This window comes from Notamacropus eugenii, chromosome 1 (genome assembly GCF_028372415.1).
Source record: "Notamacropus eugenii isolate mMacEug1 chromosome 1, mMacEug1.pri_v2, whole genome shotgun sequence".
Classification (NCBI taxonomy): Eukaryota; Metazoa; Chordata; class Mammalia; order Diprotodontia; family Macropodidae; genus Notamacropus; species Notamacropus eugenii.
Genome location: NC_092872.1, coordinates 228,293,122 through 228,310,943, shown reverse-complemented (window position 1 = coordinate 228,310,943; position 17,822 = coordinate 228,293,122). Strand labels below are relative to the sequence as shown.

Sequence of the window (17,822 nt, the reverse complement as noted above, 5' to 3'; positions counted from 1 at the left end):
GATCTTAGTTGAAATCTTGCCTTAGATCCTTGCTGGCTGTGTGACCCTGGGCAAGTTATTTAACTTCAGTCTCAATTTGAGGGGACTGGACTTGTTGGCTTCTAGGGTCCCTTCCAAACCTAAAATCTATCATCCTCTGATCCTAAAAGGGCCCTAGAGATCATCCCTTCTAACTTTCTCACTTGTCAAATGAGAAAACTGACCTGATGAGATACTACTTTTAAGAGATGCAGATAATGAATAGCAGTGAATTCATGTTCAGATCTTCTGACATTAAATCTAGTTGTATTTCTACTATGTCACATTGATATTCTTTCATTTCTTTCCTACCTTTGGTCACAGAATCCATCCACTCACCCTTCTCTCCCCAATCCTAAATTCCTCCCATTTTTCCCTTTGTCAAATACTACTTCTTTAGCACTCAGCTCATCTTCCCTCTTCTCTAAGGCTTGTCCAGCCCTCAATGACCTCTTCCTTCTTGAAATGTTCAGATTATACTTAGAGTCAGGTCAATGTCACTCATCCCAGGACTTGATTGTTTCCCAACTGTCTACAGTGTTCACTTATTAGCTGTCCAGCACTCTGAGGGCTGCTTTCAGTCTCCTTAGGGGTATTATAAAAGTGATTCATGTGTTGAGTAAGGGTTGTCCTAAATCACCTCTAAGATATCTTCCAACTCTATTTCATCACCCTCCTCCTCTTACATATACCATGAATACTTCTTACTGAAAAGTCCCTGGGCTTACCTTGAAGTTTATTTGGCCATTTGGCAGACGGTTAGTGTGTATTTTGTGCAGGAAGTAGATGTCCTTGATAAAGAGGTTGAAAACTGGAATGACTATCTTCTCCCTGCTGCTGTTGGCAGTCTGAGACCTCTGGGCAGCCCCTTGCAGGGCAGTTCGATAGTTACAGAAGTTGCTGGATGGGTCCATGTGGTGCTGCAGGTGGGAAGAATGGGACATGAGCCAACTATTCTTCTTTCAAGGCTTTCAAGTCCTATACCTCAAAGTTTTCCTGCTAGGTCTCTTCATGGCTGAACACTTTATCCCCCTTTCAGTAACCAGTCAACACTGACTTATGGAAAGACACTCTAGTCTCTTTTCTGGAAGACAAAACCAAAACCAAAACCAAAAACCTAACCTTGGTCTCATCTCAGATCCTGCCACTAGAGGGAAGTCTTTCATTTTGAATCATAAGGTCTGGTTCCCTAATAAAGAAAATAAGAAAAACCACCCTAAGAAAGAAAATGGAAAAAAAAAGGGAGGAGGACAAATCACTGAGTATACAGAGCATGGGGATTTCCTGGTACGAAGTCAAAGTGGTTGCTAGGGAGATATAGATACAAAGCTGGCCTGACCATGATGAAGCAAATACAAACCTTCAGAAACAGACACCCTGCTTCATCATCTATCTTATTTAGTTTCTACCCCTGGTCCCTAGGGACAACATAATACTTTCATGAGCTCTCCTGTCAGCCCAACATCAACACTTGCTCTCAAATTCTTCCTTTACACTAGGTTGTCAACACTGAGGTCATCTTACAGTGTCACGCTCTAGTGTTATGTGCGCATTAAGAATAATCAAAAGGAATGAAGTAGTAATGGTGGAATTTCCAGCATTATACTTTTTGAGGAAGAGGCCTAGGAGTAGAGGAAAGAAGGTGAGGGAATTTTTAGTTGCTTACGTTTTCTTCTTCCTTCTGTCTTAAAAAGACAGAAGATGCCTACGGACGCTTCTTCTAGACTAGGTTACTATCATGTCAAAGTCAGCACTATGGGGAGACCCTTAGAGGGCTCAGGGTTGGGAGACCATGGTAGCTCACTTTATTGATGCCTGGCCCAAGGCCTCATCATATGCTAGAACACTATGGTGTGACTATTAGTTCTTCTTAGGCACCATGCCAAGTAACCCAGCACATACCTCCAGAACATCAAATTTAGCGGTCTTGACTTTGGACCATGTTTTCTTTAGTCGTGCCACTGGACTCAGGTTCATACCAGCTGTGAGAGGGAGAAAAGCACCATGGAATCAGTTCAAGGGATAATTTTCCAACTAAAATGCCACTCTAAATTGTGAAAGGAGTGTTGTTTCAATTTGTAGGGTGGGAGAGACAGAATGATAAAGAAAAAAAATCCCCACAAAACTGGAGGAAATGAAGAGGCTTTCAGCTTAATTCAATGATCAGTTAATGCAACCTGGCCTCCCAGAAAGCCCTAGTCTTAAAACTGAAATGAAAGGATGAGAGGTTTTAAGTGTTGCCAGAAGGTGGTGCAGAGGGCCATGCACTCACAGATAATGGCCATCATGGAGTTAAAATTCCCAATGTTGAAACATTCCCTTGCCACATCAATGAAGAATTCCACCATTCTTGTCCTTTGCTTCTTTTTTACCACCTGAAGGAAAAAAACAGCTTTCAGACAAGTCTTTCAGGAGGCTGATACATTCAGACTATAGCTGCTACAACTTCTGCTCTGTGACACTTGGAAAGAATATTGTAATTAATCTCTATTTTCTCTCTCTGAAATGCCTCTATGGAGACTGATTAGATGCAGTCTGAAAGATATGAAGTTCACTTGTCTTTCTCATATATCTTTGTAACACATTTATAGTATTGGTCCAAAAATAGGCCATACTTTCCTCAAAATGTGCTTTTATAGAAAACCTGAGTGTTGCCTATAAAGGGGTATTTTTTTGAACGTATGACATTTTTTCACATTCAAAGATCTCATTTTAAGACTGATCCTAGACTTTAAAAAAATGTAACCATACCTAGACACTGTGATGTAATATCTAAGCATATATTCACAGTCCCAGAGGTGAGTAAGCATAGGTAGAGTCACTGAAATTTCCCCAAAAGTCATTTCCCCAAAGTAGGGAAGAAGGCATTATTTTAACACAAATATCTCGGCCCTCAAAAACTGTGGTCCAAACAGTATTCTCGAAGGAGCGATCTCAAGGCCAGAGAGGAAGCAGAGAGGGTCAGTTTGGATTTATTTTTCCAGGGGTGGGGTATTCCCCAGGCAGCCCTCCCCATCCAGTTGTAAAGGGATCCTTCCGGTAGCAGGAAAGTATCTGCAACTCTGCCCCACCCCCCCATGCCAAAAGGTTAATTTCTAGGAGGGGTTCTTAGCATCCTGGACGTAAAAACTACTCCGTCCCAGCTGCATGTGCCCACCTCCATCTTTTTGGCACCAAACCATCTTAGGGGCTGTGCAGGATTAGCCCTAGAGTGCTGATTCAGATCCATTTTATCCTGTTCATTTCTAGTGATGTGATTTCTGACTGACATGTACTCATTCAGCACGCACTGTGTGACCACAGCTGGACCAGGGCCATGGGAGAGATGGGAAGTATAAAAACACAATCCTTCCTTTAAGAAATTCATAGTCAAGTTGGAGAGACAAAATTCATACACCACACAAAGCAGAGCCAGATTGCATGCCATAAAGTGACCCAAATGGGATAGGATCAGGTCCCTAACTTCTCTAAAAAAAGTGGGGGGAAGGAAAAGGAAGCAATAATGATAATAACAACTAGCCTTATATAGTGCTTACTGTGTGGCAGCCACTTCCCAACCATTTTCTCATTTGATTCTCACAATGACCCTAGGGAGGAGGTGCTGTTATTATCCTCAGCTGAGGAAACTGAGGCAAATACAGGTTAAGTGTCTGATGCTGTGTGACTACATTTAGGGTTTTCTAGGAAGACATACTGAAGTGGTTTACTGTTTCCTTCTCCAGCTCATTTTACAGATGAGGAAACTGAGGCAAAAAGGTTTAAGTGACTTGCTGAAGGTCACACAGCTAGTAAGTGTCTAAGGCCATATTTGAATTCAGGTCTATCCTGTCTGTAGGCCAGATTTATTATGCCACGTAGTTGTTCTATGGTAGACAGAAAAGGCAGAAATTAGGATAGGCTGCTTTATTAGGGAAGACTTCCAGGTAAAGGTGGAAATTGAAAATTTGAGTTGTATCTTCAGACAAGTAGGGAGAAAATTTCCATCCCTGTGTATATGAAAGGTTTATGTCTTATTTATTTTTTTCTTAGTCAGATGGTGGGATAGAAGATAAACTGCTTACTTATAGGACAGGGTGTCATCACATATGGAAAAGCTTTTGTTCAAAACACAGATCTGACACGCACAACCACTTACCCTGCAAATCTCTGTGGCCACCAGCATGCTCAGGCAGTTGAACCAATTATCATAGGCCTCTAGGGTATAGGTCTTGGTTACATCCCCACGGCACTGAGAGATAAGAGATCATAAATCAGTCCTGGGCTTTGAGAAGGAGAGAGTTCAAAACTTTTTCACTTTATCACAAGATAGAATTCTCCTGGCCTTACCCACGGAGAGTGTCAAGTTGCATGTGAGGGGATAGGGCCTTTTGAAAAAGAAAATTAGATGGGGATGGAGTTGGGAAGGAGAGAGAGAAGATCTCTGTGGTCAAGCAAAAGTTCTTCCTCTGTTAACTTCCCAGGACTCTCATCTGTTCTCTTTGGAAACACGAATTGTAGGATTTGTTGCTCTTGTATAGTACAGGCCCTGTCTTGTCTTTCCCCAGCCACTATACAGTAGTTCTCCAGTTCTGACATCAAACCTGATTTCCCCACCCTAGCGATTCTTTGAGGCCTAGCTAACAAAGAGGCTGGATGTTAATGAGTGGTGGAGTGAGCCAGGGGTTTAAATGGTGGACAAGGCAATCCCATTAAGTTAAGGAATTGATTCTCCCCTCACCCATTTCTATCCCACCCACTCATTTCTCTTCCTTGGTCTTCATTTGATGTGTTCTATTGGAACAGAGAAGGATATAATCCGTAACACCAACCAATTTCAGAACCCAAATTAGAAACCTATTAATGAGCAGGAAAAAAATGTTATGATTTTTGATATTTTGTGTTTGGGTTTAAGTAAGGTCTTCTGTGTCCTTCTGATCTCTTGCATGTTATTTAGAGCACGAAGAGAGTTAGGGGAAGATCTCTTTTGTCCAAGGAGAGGACCCAATTTTCTCTGTATTCTTGTTTCTAAAGTCCATACACCTAGAGCCAAAAGCAAGCATTCCTCCTATGTCAAAAAACCATGTCATTTTGAGGTATCTCTGGGTGGGGAAAGAACATCTAGAAGCCTAGTTTTTAACAAATCTCCACACAGTACAAGAATAAAACCTTCTCCTGGAAGTCTGAAGGACAAATTCTGTGTAACTCAACGCCAAGTTGCTGCTTAGGCCCACAAAAAGCAGGATGACGATCCCCAAATTATTCACCTTGGTTAAAAAAAAGACCCACCTTGTGATTATCTAGAGAGTCCATGTGGCTGACTATCTGCATCAGATCCTCAGGGTAAATGTTGTTGACCCTTTCCTGGCATGAAAATAGGGAGGAAGGAGATTAGAAAAGATGATGTGGCTGCTTAAAAAAAATACAAAGAAAAAAGAGCTAATAAAATCTAAATATGCATGATATCCAGATGATGGGAAATAAAAATTCCAATGTACTCTACACTGTTATGATGACACCCTGAGGATATTGTGTTGACATTTAAAATGGTCCCTGAACTTGATGACTGGTCTATTCAAAGAGACCAGACTGAGAAATAATCTGTAAGTTAGGAGAAATGATTGAGGGACTTTACAAAAGCATAGACTTCAGGATGTGTGTTGTCTTCAAATATCTATAATGTGGAAGAATGACCAGAATTAATTTGAGGTTGTCAGGGAGGGAGAAACTGGGACCAAACAGTAGAAAGTACAGGAAGGAAGGTTTCTCAGTAGAAGGAATAACTTTCTAACGATTAGTGCTGTCCAACCATGGAATGAACTGTCTTATTTGAGAGTTCCCCATCATTAGAAATGTTTAAGTAGATGGATGAGCATCTATTAGGGTTCTGGTGGAGAGGATTCATGCATCAGGAGGTGAGACTGGCCTATATGATCCCTAAGTTCCTTCTGAGCCCGTTTACTGAGGTATTCAGAAAAATACACAGTTCTAGGGGTCCACTCCTTCCTTATTCTGTGGCCTGACACTCTTGGGGCAGGCAGTTCTGAAACTGTCCAACTCCCAGTGATGTTCTTGACCCTTAAGAACCTTGCATTTAATTTCTTCTCAGTGCCGTATGCTTTATGTGGGTCCAGAGTCCTTAAGTTTTCTTTCTCTGTGGTTGGGGCTAATTCTTCAGAGGTGAAACTTCATTGTTTCTTAAAGTAAATTTCCGCATAAAGCCCAGAAGCCCCAGAAATGCCTCTGTCCCCTTTTTGTTGAAACCCTTTAGGAGGTGCAGAGCTATCTGGGGGCAGGATATGTGAGGCATCACCTTCACTTTACTTTTTCTACAGACTGCCTGTAATTCTGATCCAGTTCTGTTGATTTTCATTATCCTTTCCGGCATTCACCGGACTGAATCTTATGTATCTATATGTTCTATGTTATAGACCTATAAATGTAGACATAGAAATGTATGACAGAGATAGAGATAGAGACAGAAATAGATGATATAGATGGAGACAAAGGCACAGACATCGACATGGATATGAATGAATTGAATGCTAGAACCTCATTCTCAAAACTTTTTTATATATTTTTTTGGGGATCTGGAGGGCATATCGAGAACTAAAACCTTAAAGTGTTATAAGTTGGGAAGAGGGCTGGGGAGGAGGAGGAAGCAGAACACTAACCAGCTCTATGTGGGTGAGTTGCTGGGCCAGAATGAGTGGGTCACAACACACACTTAAGATATCCTTCTGGGCCGCCTGGGGCTTTGACTTCAGAATGGTCCCTTTGTCTGTGACAGGCTGGCGGAACTTCTCCCTTATCTCCTGGAACTGGTTCCTGGTGGTAAGGGACAGGATGAGGTTCTGGGTCATCTGGGTGATGGTTGCTTTCACTGTCCCATTCTCCTAAGACAAAAGGAAGAGGGGATGCATTAAGCCATTAGAACTCCTTGGTCTACCCAGATGCTGGATATAGTAGATAGGACACTAGGTATGGCAACATCACCTTCTATCTGGAGAATATTAGTGATCAAAACCTTTGTTATTACATGTTTATTAGGAAGAGGAGAGGAGGTTGTTCCAGGTACCTTGGAAATTTCTAATTTTTCCCCATTTTCTCCTGCTCTCCAATGTTGCCACCTTCACTAAGGCTCTCATCACCCCAGGTTTGGATTTCTAGAATAGCCTTCAAATTGGTCACTCTTCCTTAAGACTTTTTCTGACTAATTCATTCTGGATAAGGCTGTCTAAGACTTTTCTGAACTGAACCTATAGGACTTCCCTTTGTTGACCATACCAGATCGAAACCTTTTAACCTAGAGCTGCTGTACTTTACTAACCATCTCTCCCAGTATTTCCCAACATAGAGCATTTAGTCTGATCTATTCATTATCTCCTTACACATTTCATATATATTCCAGACTTTAAGTCTTTTTTCTGTTCTCTTTACCCCCTGTAGAATGCACCCTTCCCTACATATCCAAAGTCTACCCAACTTTCAAGGCTCACTTCTCTGACAAACTTTCCCTGTTTATTATTTTATTATTATTTGTTGATATTGTTAATCACTCTCTTCCAGAACCATACAATTGAGCACTTTAATTATATATATATATATATATATATATTATATGTGACATATATAATATATATATAAAATTCTGTTTCATGTATCAATTGTTTGTCCTCAGTGTAATTGTAAGTTCCTTGAAGGCAGATACCATCATCCTTTATCTAATTAAGTGCAGCACTACATATATTATTACTCAGTAAAAAGTATCAGTCAGAAAAAGCATAATTTTATCATTATACCTTCCTCTGCCAATACTACTACGGATAATAGCTAGTTTTATTTATCACTGAGTTTATGAAAACTTTACAGTATCTTGCCCGATCATCACAACAGCCCTGTGGGTATTATTATCCCCACTTTACAGATGAGAAAATGGAGCCTCCAAAAGGCTCATGGTCATATAGCTTAGTAAGAGTCAGAGTTTGGCTTCCAACACCCACATGCTCTCCTCACTATATGAGGCTGACAACTATTCTATATGCTAATGACCACAAGCTCGGGGATAAGGGAGAAGCAGACCTTGGGGAATAGGAAATGGAAAGACCTCCATCAGTGAAATTCCCTTCCTGCTCTGGAGGCGCTCGACAACAGCTGGTACTCTGCCTGGAGCAAGTTGCAGGGCAGCTCTCTTATCTGTGTGCATGTGTTTTGGACAAATTCCTGAAGCTGACCCTCTCCAGGGACTGAGACTGTCAGGAGTCAGACGCATGCTCAGTGAAGCTCAGCAGCTAGTCACCACCTGTCCTGGCAGAAGGCCAGTCCCAGCATCTTTCCTGGCAGAGGAGGGAGCTGATCAGTAGGGAGAGATGGAAATGGTGGTGGGAGAAAAAACAAAACAAAACAATGTGGCCTTCTGGAAACAAAGGCCCTCCTATGGCTTTTATACTAAGTTTAAAAATGGAATGTGATATGCTATCTATGCCCAGAGTCTGAAAATGAGGTAGTTACCAAGCCATAATCAGGATTGAGTTCAATTTCTCTTATGTGAACGACCATCATTTAAGCCCATGTCCTTCCTCCAAGCTGTTTAGCATTTATTTGCTTTGGATTCTAATGTTCCTGGGCCAGAGGTGTGATTAGCTGGACAACTTTTTGGAAGGAACTCAGGCCTACCTAAGAGTGGAGACAGAACTATCAATTCCCTACCTCCAATAAAACAAGCTTTCATATTACATAGCAGTGGGTTCCCCAGGCAAAGCAAAGAAAGATAATGCAGTCAGAGTTCTTTCATCAGGAGGCAGAAATCAGACTACGATGGAGAAGTAGCTATTTGTAAACTGCTATGGCAATTACCATTTTTTTTTTTTAAGGAAGCTATATTGAATGTGTTAGTACATGGGAAACCTGGAGTTGTGGTCTGAGATACCAGATGAAAAAAGTGCATGGGATGGGGCAAAGGGTTTCTAAAGGTACTTTTTTTCTCTGCTTTGTGTTCCCTTGAGGCTAACCTCAAAAATAAGGGGAAACTTTGGAAAAATGAATAAAAATTCCCAATGAATTGGACTCAAAGCTAATTCCAGGTGTCAGAGGTCAAACCCAGTAACTTATGAATTAGCAAGTGATCAAATGCTTGTTATTAATGAGAGAAGCTGTGTAATAACAGTGTATAGAATCCAGGACTTGGAGTCATGAGTGGTGTTGGGCAATGTTTCCTCCTTTGTAAAATGGAGTTAATAATACCAGTAGCATCTAACCTCTCCTCCTTCCCTCCTGTAACGGGTTGTGGTAGGGGTCAAGTGAGCTCAGTAAGCAAAAGCCTTCAGTGTTTACAAAATGCTAAATAAATGCCACTCTCACCAAGCTGGTCTCACTCCTCTATTTCTTAAATTACTCCTGCACATGGCAGCGATTTCTTTTTTTATGGCTTTGTTCTTAAAGTGGCTTTGTTTCCTGCCTCCCTGGAGGTTTTCCTTCATAATGATTAAGGAGATTCCTTTGCTGGAGGGGTAGCACTAGCTTTAAGCTGATTCTTTTACTTAGTATTGAAGGACTTGGCTTAGAGTTTATGTGCGTGAGAAATGGGCCTTGGTTGCTACTCAGCAACTGATCTGTCAAAGACATGCCCCAGTGTGCCTGAGAGCCTTGCTGAGTGAGCTGTCAAGAGCATCTGCCCGAATCCCTCACCTGCATCTCACCTACCTGGGTTACTGGGCTGCCTAATTTGTCCTGAATCTCTGCTTATTTAGACCCAGCAGTTTCAGCACCCCAGAGTTTATCTGCTGCGAACTTTAATGTAATGCTTTCACATATGATGACTATTGACTTTCTAATTGTTGACTGTTTCTACAGAGCCATCCTTCCTGAGGCTAAAAAATAGGGAAATTGAGAAGGTGACAGCTGTTAAGAATCCCAGCTTACATGTGTTTAGCACTTGTGACTTCCTCAGAACAACCCTATGATGTGAGGAGTGCCATGATCCATCATTATTGCCCTTTTAGAGATTGAGGAAACTGAGACTGGCCCAGAGGTGAACCAGCTAGGATGCCAGGTTCGATTGGAACATTCTTTCTACTACTTCACAGGTGCTGCCGAAGGATTCTCATTAGGAAATTGAGTTGAAAGGGATAAATAGCTATCTCATCAGTCATGTCAATTTGAGTCACTGAGGACCAGACATTATTAAGAAAGCAGCCAGCTTGAAGAAGACATAATTTGTTGTGATAATGGGACCAGAAAGAGTCATGGCAGCAACGATCCTATTTCTGCTGTTCCCTCCACAGCCCATGCCCTATTGGTCTATTAGGTGAGTGACACCTGACATATGCTTCTGTACGTCCCCTTGACATTTCCCATATAGACTTTCTCCACTCTACCATCCCCAGTGAGGCTTCCCTTTCCATGCTGCTCTTGGGGGCCATTATCAGCATCCTTTGAACCTGATTTCTGACCTAAACTAGTTTTTGGTTCCCTCTTCCTCTTGAATTGAACTTTCCCTAAGATCTTCAGGTTTTAATTCTTGAAATCAAAATAGTGCAGTGGAAAATGCCTGAACCTTGAGAGTCAAAGGCTTTAAGCTCTAATCCTAATGTTTCTACTAAATTACTATGTGTGCTAGGGGATATCATTTAATGTGTCTGAAACTTGATTTACTCATTTGTAAAATGGTCATAATAATGATAGTTCTACCCTATTTTAAATGGTAAATGTAAGTGGTAACTTAATGGTAAATTTGGTGGTGATGGTAAATTTAAGTGGTAAACTTTGGAAAACTATGAAAAACTAGTACAAATATAAATGATTATTTCTGCCTACCTATACTTATAATAATAATAGCTAACATTTGTATAGCATTATAAGATCTGCAAAACTCTACATATTTTATCTCACTTGATCGTCACAACAACCCTGTGAAGTAGGTGCTAATTATGACCATTTTACATATAAAGAAACTGAAGTTGACTGGCCTGATGACTTATAATCACATAGCTAATGTGTCAGAAGCAAGATGCAAACTCAGGTCTTCCTGACTCCAAGCCCAGTGGTATTTACTGTGACTATAGAGACCACTCAGCTGTTCTTCTGGCTCTTTGACATTCTTTTCCCACCCCTTCTAAAGCTTTACAAATTATATTATATACGGTGTTGAAAATGCTACTATAGCAGAAAAACCAATGCATTGGGAGTCAAGGAACCTAGGTTCTAATCTGAGGTCAATTATAACTGCCACCTGTATATGACCTAGGACAAGTCACTTTAATTCTCTGCACCTTAGTGTTTCATCTACAAAATGAGGGCATTGAACTAGGTATTCTCCTTTCCAGTTCTAAATTTTATGATCCTATAACCTCTTACTACTTTCAAGATATGGACTTTGGATTGTTTTCTGAAAGGTAGGGAATTGGTTGAACTGAACTTTCCCTAATCTCTGGGAAAGAGATTGACTCAGTTTTGGAAAATTACCCAGAAGACAGTTTGTGACCATGGAAACAAAGGCTTTCTCTGTGTGACCCTATTCAAAGCCAGTCAGAAGATCCTGTATACCCCCTGACCTCCCCCACAGCCTAGCAAATTCTCAGGGAATTCAGGTGCTTTGTTTTCCAAATGATCTGGAAGGCTAGGAGAAATTGGGTGGGAGAATCCTTCTTACCTCATCGCACTGTGTGATTCTGTGAGTGATCTCTTTTAGTTCCTTCATGACCTTCTCATCCTGGAAATCGTAGGGGAATGCCTCAGTCCATTCTTTCAGGAGCTGGATAATCTTGGCAGTGAAAGACTTTAGCTTGGTCTGAGAAAGAGAGAAAGAGACAAAGATAGAGAAAGGCAGAAAGAGCAACAGAGAGAGAGAAAAAGAGAAAGACAAAGGAAGGAAGGAAGGAAGAAAGAAAGAAAGAAAGAAAGAAAGAAAGAAAGAGGAAGAGAGAGAGTTATGAGGATCCAATGACCTTACAGCTGGCAGGCCAGTGATAGGGAGGAGCTTGCTTGGAAGTCCTGACTGGGCTGGACTCAAGAGGTGCTGTGAGCAATGACAAATGCTGGTGGAAAAAATAAAAATCCACAGGAACCAGTTGCTTAAATCAACGGTATCTCAGCAGTGTGTTAAACCACATGTACACACTGCAGAAGTGGTTGAGCTTCATTGTCACTAGGCAAGAAAAGCCATGGAAGATCTACTCAGAAGGAATGTGTGCAAAGCTTTATTTTGTATGTGCTCCAGACTATCTCTTTGTGCTTAAGAAAAACTACAACCCAGGAGGACATCTTTGTACATACTCCTCTTACACATCTAAACAAAATGCCTTTGAAGCAAACTATCAGGTCTTGTCCAGGCGAAGTATCTCAGTGCCAGGAATGAAAGCTGGAGAAAAGCTCACATTTAACCCAATGATTCCAATCTGGCTGGAGTTTTATGAGCCCATCTTTTAGACGCAGTGGTAAACTGGTAAATGTTTAATGACTGGCTCTCAAAAAAAAAGACGAAAATGACATACTTTTAAGTTTAATCTGCAATATTATTAATCTTTTCTCCATCAATTTTTTAAGTCTAGGCAATCAAAATAATAAAATCAAGGCTTGATTTGTAGTGTTTTCTAATTTCCAAGGTATAACATGCTCACACTAAAAAATTAACATTCAGTTTTCACAAGCTGATCCAAACTGGCTCTAGCACATCCTGTTTTAGGGACTTAGGCTCCTGTTCTTTTTGTTCCTGCAAAAGGAGATCAAGACAAACTCTAGGGTTGAGGTTTTTAACTGTTTTTGTGTCATGGATCCCTTTGGTGAAGACTGAGGACTCTTTCTCCAAATAATGTTTTAAAAATACATAAACCAAAACCCACAAGATTATAAAGAAAACCAATTACATTGAAATATATTTATTAGAACACTTTAAAAACAAGTTGATCAACCCAATTAAGTCAGCGAGACATGTAACCACGTTAGACCTCAGGTGAGTCATTTGTAAAATGAAGAAATTGGACTAGATGATCTTTTAGTTGCCTTATAGCTCTAAGCATATCACCCTATGATTGGTATTCCTAAGGAAAGGAAAAGAGCTTTAAGGAGAAAAAGAGAGAATCTAGCTTTAGGAATCTAGCACCCAAGTCTGCCTTGGTTAGGAATAGAAGCCAGGTCCTCTGAATCTAGGTCAGCTTTGCTGTTCACAGAGAACTGGCAACTCTAATGATCAGAGTCTGTGATAGTGATTTAGTGTTCCTTACTGAGGGGAGGATAAGGAAAGGATGACACATAAATGTCTAGATTTGAGGGTGTGTTAAGTCCTAGCATAATAAGCTAGCTGTGGTCACCAAGGACTTTGGTTCCATGCTTTAACTTTCTCTTTGAAGGAGGAGACAGACCCATGGTCTGCTGTGAGGGTTTGATGATGGGTAATTTTCAGCTGGCTGGAAAGGGAGTTAAGGGCAGACCTGCTAGGAAATCAAGTGACTAGCAGCTGTGTATTTGCGTATATCTAGTCTAGATTATAAAGATCCCTCCTGACCTTAACAACATAGGGCAGAAAAGGCTGGTGTTAGTTCTGCACCACAAACATTCCATGACAGGCCTGAGGGCACCATGAGGGCATCTCTGGGGCTGGTGAGCCAGAAGAAGAACTTTAGAAAGTTTGGCTTTCGGGTTGGAAGTTTAAAAGTGTGCTGCTATTACAGAGAATGTGGTGACTAGAGAGATGTCAAAGTAACTATTTTCCAGCCGAATTTCCCCTGAGATTAGGGACTTGCCGCCAGGAACTCTTAGCATGTTCACATGGAAATCTGAAAACTCATGACATGTCATAATAGCAATAGCTCACACTTATATAGTGTCTTAAGTCTTGCAAAGGACTTAAGTTGGTTCCCATCATGGATTTATCTATCACTTTTAAATCAATTTATATTTTTGGCATCTTTTTTTCAGATTTAATTTTCAGATTTTCAAATCTTATTGGTTTGGAATTTTGCCACTCTAAAGGCATTAGATTAGCTCATATTAACCTTGATGCCTTGGACAGAGGTGGATGTCAGTGACCCAAAACAATAAAATGGAATCAAAGATATTTCTGGTAGTAGTGAGTTAAAATGATCCCCTTTTCAAGGTCTGGCTTGAGACTTGAAATGTACATGTAGACTGCTATTATATAGAATTTGGTGTCATAGGGGATACAGAAGGGGAAGATGGGAAATCTTTGTCTAGTGACCAGTTCTCAACAAACTGTTGCATTTGCTGTTCTCTGCAAATCATTTATGAAAAGTCATTGGGTAGAAGCATGAGCCAGTGGGAGGATGGACTTGGAGGAAGGGAGAGGAATTTCACTAATGACCAAAACTTGTTAGGCAGCTGTTTCAATCATCCCACAACATTGGCATCAAAGTGCTTCAGTCATCTCTCATTCACATGGGCCATTCTACAGTCTCACCCACCAATCTCATGGCCTTCCCTACCCTTCTGTCCTAAGTTCTGCGGCAGGCTATTATAACCACTCTCTTATCAGAGAGGAGAGTGTTTTCTGTTTTTCTGGATCATATTGCCTTCCAGCATGTTTGTATTTCATTTGCCTCCATCATTCAGCCCAAAATCTTTGAATAGAGTTCTGAACTGCTCTCCCCTATTCTCCCATCTCTAGGAAAGCTAAGGTCTCAGAAATGTGTTTTTTGTCCCTAGAGTTATAGATTCTGTGTGCCATCCATTTGTCAATCAGAGGGCCTTAGTTATGTTGACTGCAAAATGGGGTTAGCAGCAGTGGTCTTGGTAGTTGAGTAGATGGACATAAAGGATGTCTAAGCTAATAATGGATTTAGGGAACATGTAGTATTTTCTGGAAAACTTTGTTAAATACCTCTTCTCTTCCATCATCATGGGGGCCAAAAAAGATTGGGAAGAAAAGAGCAAGGAGTTAACTATGGCTCTGCAACAGGAAAATGCGTTGACTTCCTCTGAGCGATATATGTTGCCTCATGCTCCAACACGGAACCCATGTCTCAGCTGATTGGTCAATGGAATAAATTTCTAATGAGATATGGGTAAGATAAACCAAATACATTATTAGTAAGATAAGGAAAGGCCCATGGATAGCAGGACTGGTATGTTGACTTGGTGCCTTATGGAGAGAGACAGACAGACAGAGAGATAGAGATAAAGATATAGACAAGAAATAGAGACAGACATGCAGAGAGGGGAGGGGGAGAGAGAGGGAGGGAGAGAGAGAGAGAGCCAGAGAGGCAAGAGATAAACTCACACAGAGATCGAAAGAGATGGGAAAGTCCTAACCCTGAGGATTTTATCTTGCACATAATTAGGGGGATCCAAATGGGCTGAGATTCTGGAATCCAAGTTGAACTAGATGAGAACAGAGGGGGAATTAGGGATTTAGAGCTAAAGCCTGGGGTTCTGAATTGACTCAGCCTCTACAGCCTAAGGCTCTTGTTCACTGAGAAGGAAGCTATTGTCTTCCTCAAATTCAGAAATTCTTGAGGCTTCAAGATCCCGCATTTACTCTGTATACACAGATAGAAATTTCCATTTCTACCAATGATCTCTCACCATTCATTTAAAATGTTTGCCTCTAAGTTGGTCCTCCTGAGTACTTCAAAGTCAGTGTTTGGCTGTCTGACAATTACAAAGCAGAAGTTCATTTCCATCACTGTACAGAAACCAAGCGATGGTAAACAACTCTATGAGTTGAGAGTATTGAAAATTCCAGTATGAACCAAGAAATAGGATCATTCCCTTTAGGTTTGCCATAATTGGCTAGGACCTGCAATCAGTATGTGGGAACAAGATCCATGCCTTTCTAGGCTTTGGAAATGAAAATATGTAGTTACAGTGAAGCAAACACAGTTTCTCTTCTACCGTGTGTCACTGCATCCCATGGTGCTTTAACAGGGTCACTGGAGTTGATGGCATTAGAGTTCTGAAGTGCTTTTTCTGCCCCAGGATTGAAAATCAGTTTGCCTTTAAGCACTTATGTCAGAGGTCAGAATAGGAATGCATTCATTCAGAATCTATGACATAGCTACTAGGTCACTTCACCAACAAGACTGTGACTTTCTTCCCTCTTCGAGTAACAAATTATGAGTTTTAAGCAAAAAAGGATTAGTTGTAGTGTCACTGAAATATAGTTTGGAGAACACTCCCCATCTCTACTTTTTCTTCTTAACTCTCAGGTCCATGGTTCTTGGGGGAGAAGGATCATCACCCCCAAAGTATATGGACATATTATTTAAGGCATGTGGGGTAGTTCACTTAAAAAAAACCAAACCCAGCTCTTTGAAAAACTTGTTTGTCAAGCTGCCTGACTTGCTGGGACAGTCCCTGTATTTTGGCATCCTGACCAAAGAAGTGGTAAGGGTTCAGTACTCTATGCCTTGCCCAGGGTCAGCTTCTTAACCTAGATCCTTTATGATCAGGCCATCGGCCAGGCAGGCCCTTAGAATTCTGTTTTTGGAGTGATTTTTTTTAAGAGTCATGAACCTTACTTTGCCTGATAGGCAAATATTTCTTCCTTGTTTATGAGTCTGATTGAAAAAGTGAGAACTATTGGGCCATGAAAGGCTTAAACTTTGAAGGCAACTGGAAACAAATCATCGCATATTTCTGGAGGCTTTAAGTTCTAGCATCCTATTGCTAAAACAAACAAACAAAAAAACCTCAAGCTGTCTGAAACCTTCAGGATATGTGACTACAGAGACCAGCTCTTTCCTATCCCTGGGGCAGGAATGTAGTTTAACCCTCTGGAAGTCCATAAAGCTAATACTGTACTCACCTGGACAATGCTGAAAATCTGATTCTAGGGTAGAGTGAGAAGCAACTGTGCTATATATAATGGAAAGGATCATGGCTGAGGGGTCAAGAGATCTGTGTCAAGATCCCAACTCTGCCACTATTATTGGTCCTGGGCAATACAGGTTTGACCATGTCACTCTCCTCCTCAGAAGACTCCAGATTTTATATTATACTGCATTTATAATATAAATGCAATATGTAAAAATGTATAATTATATATTTATTATATGATATATTATAACATTAGATGTCATATAATGTTATATGATATATAATAACAGTATATATTATTATATATAATAAATTATATAAATATATTATATTGCATTTATATTATAAATATAAATGCCAATTTGGAGCATTTAAAGCCCTTTGCAACCTGATTCCACTCTACCTTTCCAGATTTGTTACACATTGTTTTCCTTTGTGCATACTTCAGTCTGGCCAAACTGGCCTTTGGATGGTCTCTCATACTTGACACTCCTTCTCCCATGTCTGTGCCTATGTATTGGACCTCCCCTATTCCTGGAATGCACACCCTGCTTTTTAAATTTAAATTTTTAATTTTACTTTTTAGAAGCACATCCATTAAGCGATGCCCTCTGCATGAAACTTTCTCTAACTGCCTCTCACTCCTGCAGAGACTCCTGCCTCCCCAATGATCTTGATTCTATTTTATATATACCTATGTATGTACATGTCTTCCCTCACTCCTTGATATCAAAGATTATTTTATTTTTTCTTGGTATCTCTAGTCCTTAGCACATAGTAGGCACTTGATCAATGTTTGTTCATTGACTGATTTTTTTATTTTTCAGGGCTTCAGTTTTCTCAGCAGCAAAATGGAAGGTATTAGTGGAAAACTTCTGAAGTTATTTCTGCCTCTATCTTTCTCTGCCTTTGACTCAGCCTACGAATGCCTCAGTTTGCTTCGTCAAATGCAACGTTAAATGAACTTAATCAAAGACCACTCTGCTCAAAGGAAGCTGGATAGATGAATTAGACCAATGTTGCTCAAAGCTTTACCTTTTCTGTCTCAGCCTCCAACT

At 40.6% G+C, this 17,822-nt stretch overlaps 1 protein-coding gene across 5 annotated transcripts in view; it reads right to left on the bottom strand.

Moving 5' to 3' along the window:
• Window positions 1–17,822, bottom strand: part of RASGEF1A (RasGEF domain family member 1A) — a 328,207-nt gene that overhangs the window by 5,499 nt on the left and 304,886 nt on the right. For all 5 annotated transcript variants that reach the window (XM_072628009.1, XM_072628008.1, XM_072628007.1 and 2 more), the window contains exons 3-10: window positions 17,800–17,822; window positions 11,645–11,782; window positions 6,669–6,890; window positions 5,284–5,358; window positions 4,154–4,246; window positions 2,291–2,393; window positions 1,921–2,000; window positions 747–938 (exon numbers count right to left, since the gene is read on the bottom strand). The exon at window positions 17,800–17,822 is cut by the window's right edge and continues 100 nt beyond it. In XM_072628009.1, the coding sequence (XP_072484110.1) occupies window positions 747–938; window positions 1,921–2,000; window positions 2,291–2,393; window positions 4,154–4,246; window positions 5,284–5,358; window positions 6,669–6,890; window positions 11,645–11,782; window positions 17,800–17,822 (926 nt within the window). The remainder of the gene's footprint in view (window positions 1–746; window positions 939–1,920; window positions 2,001–2,290; window positions 2,394–4,153; window positions 4,247–5,283; window positions 5,359–6,668; window positions 6,891–11,644; window positions 11,783–17,799) is intronic.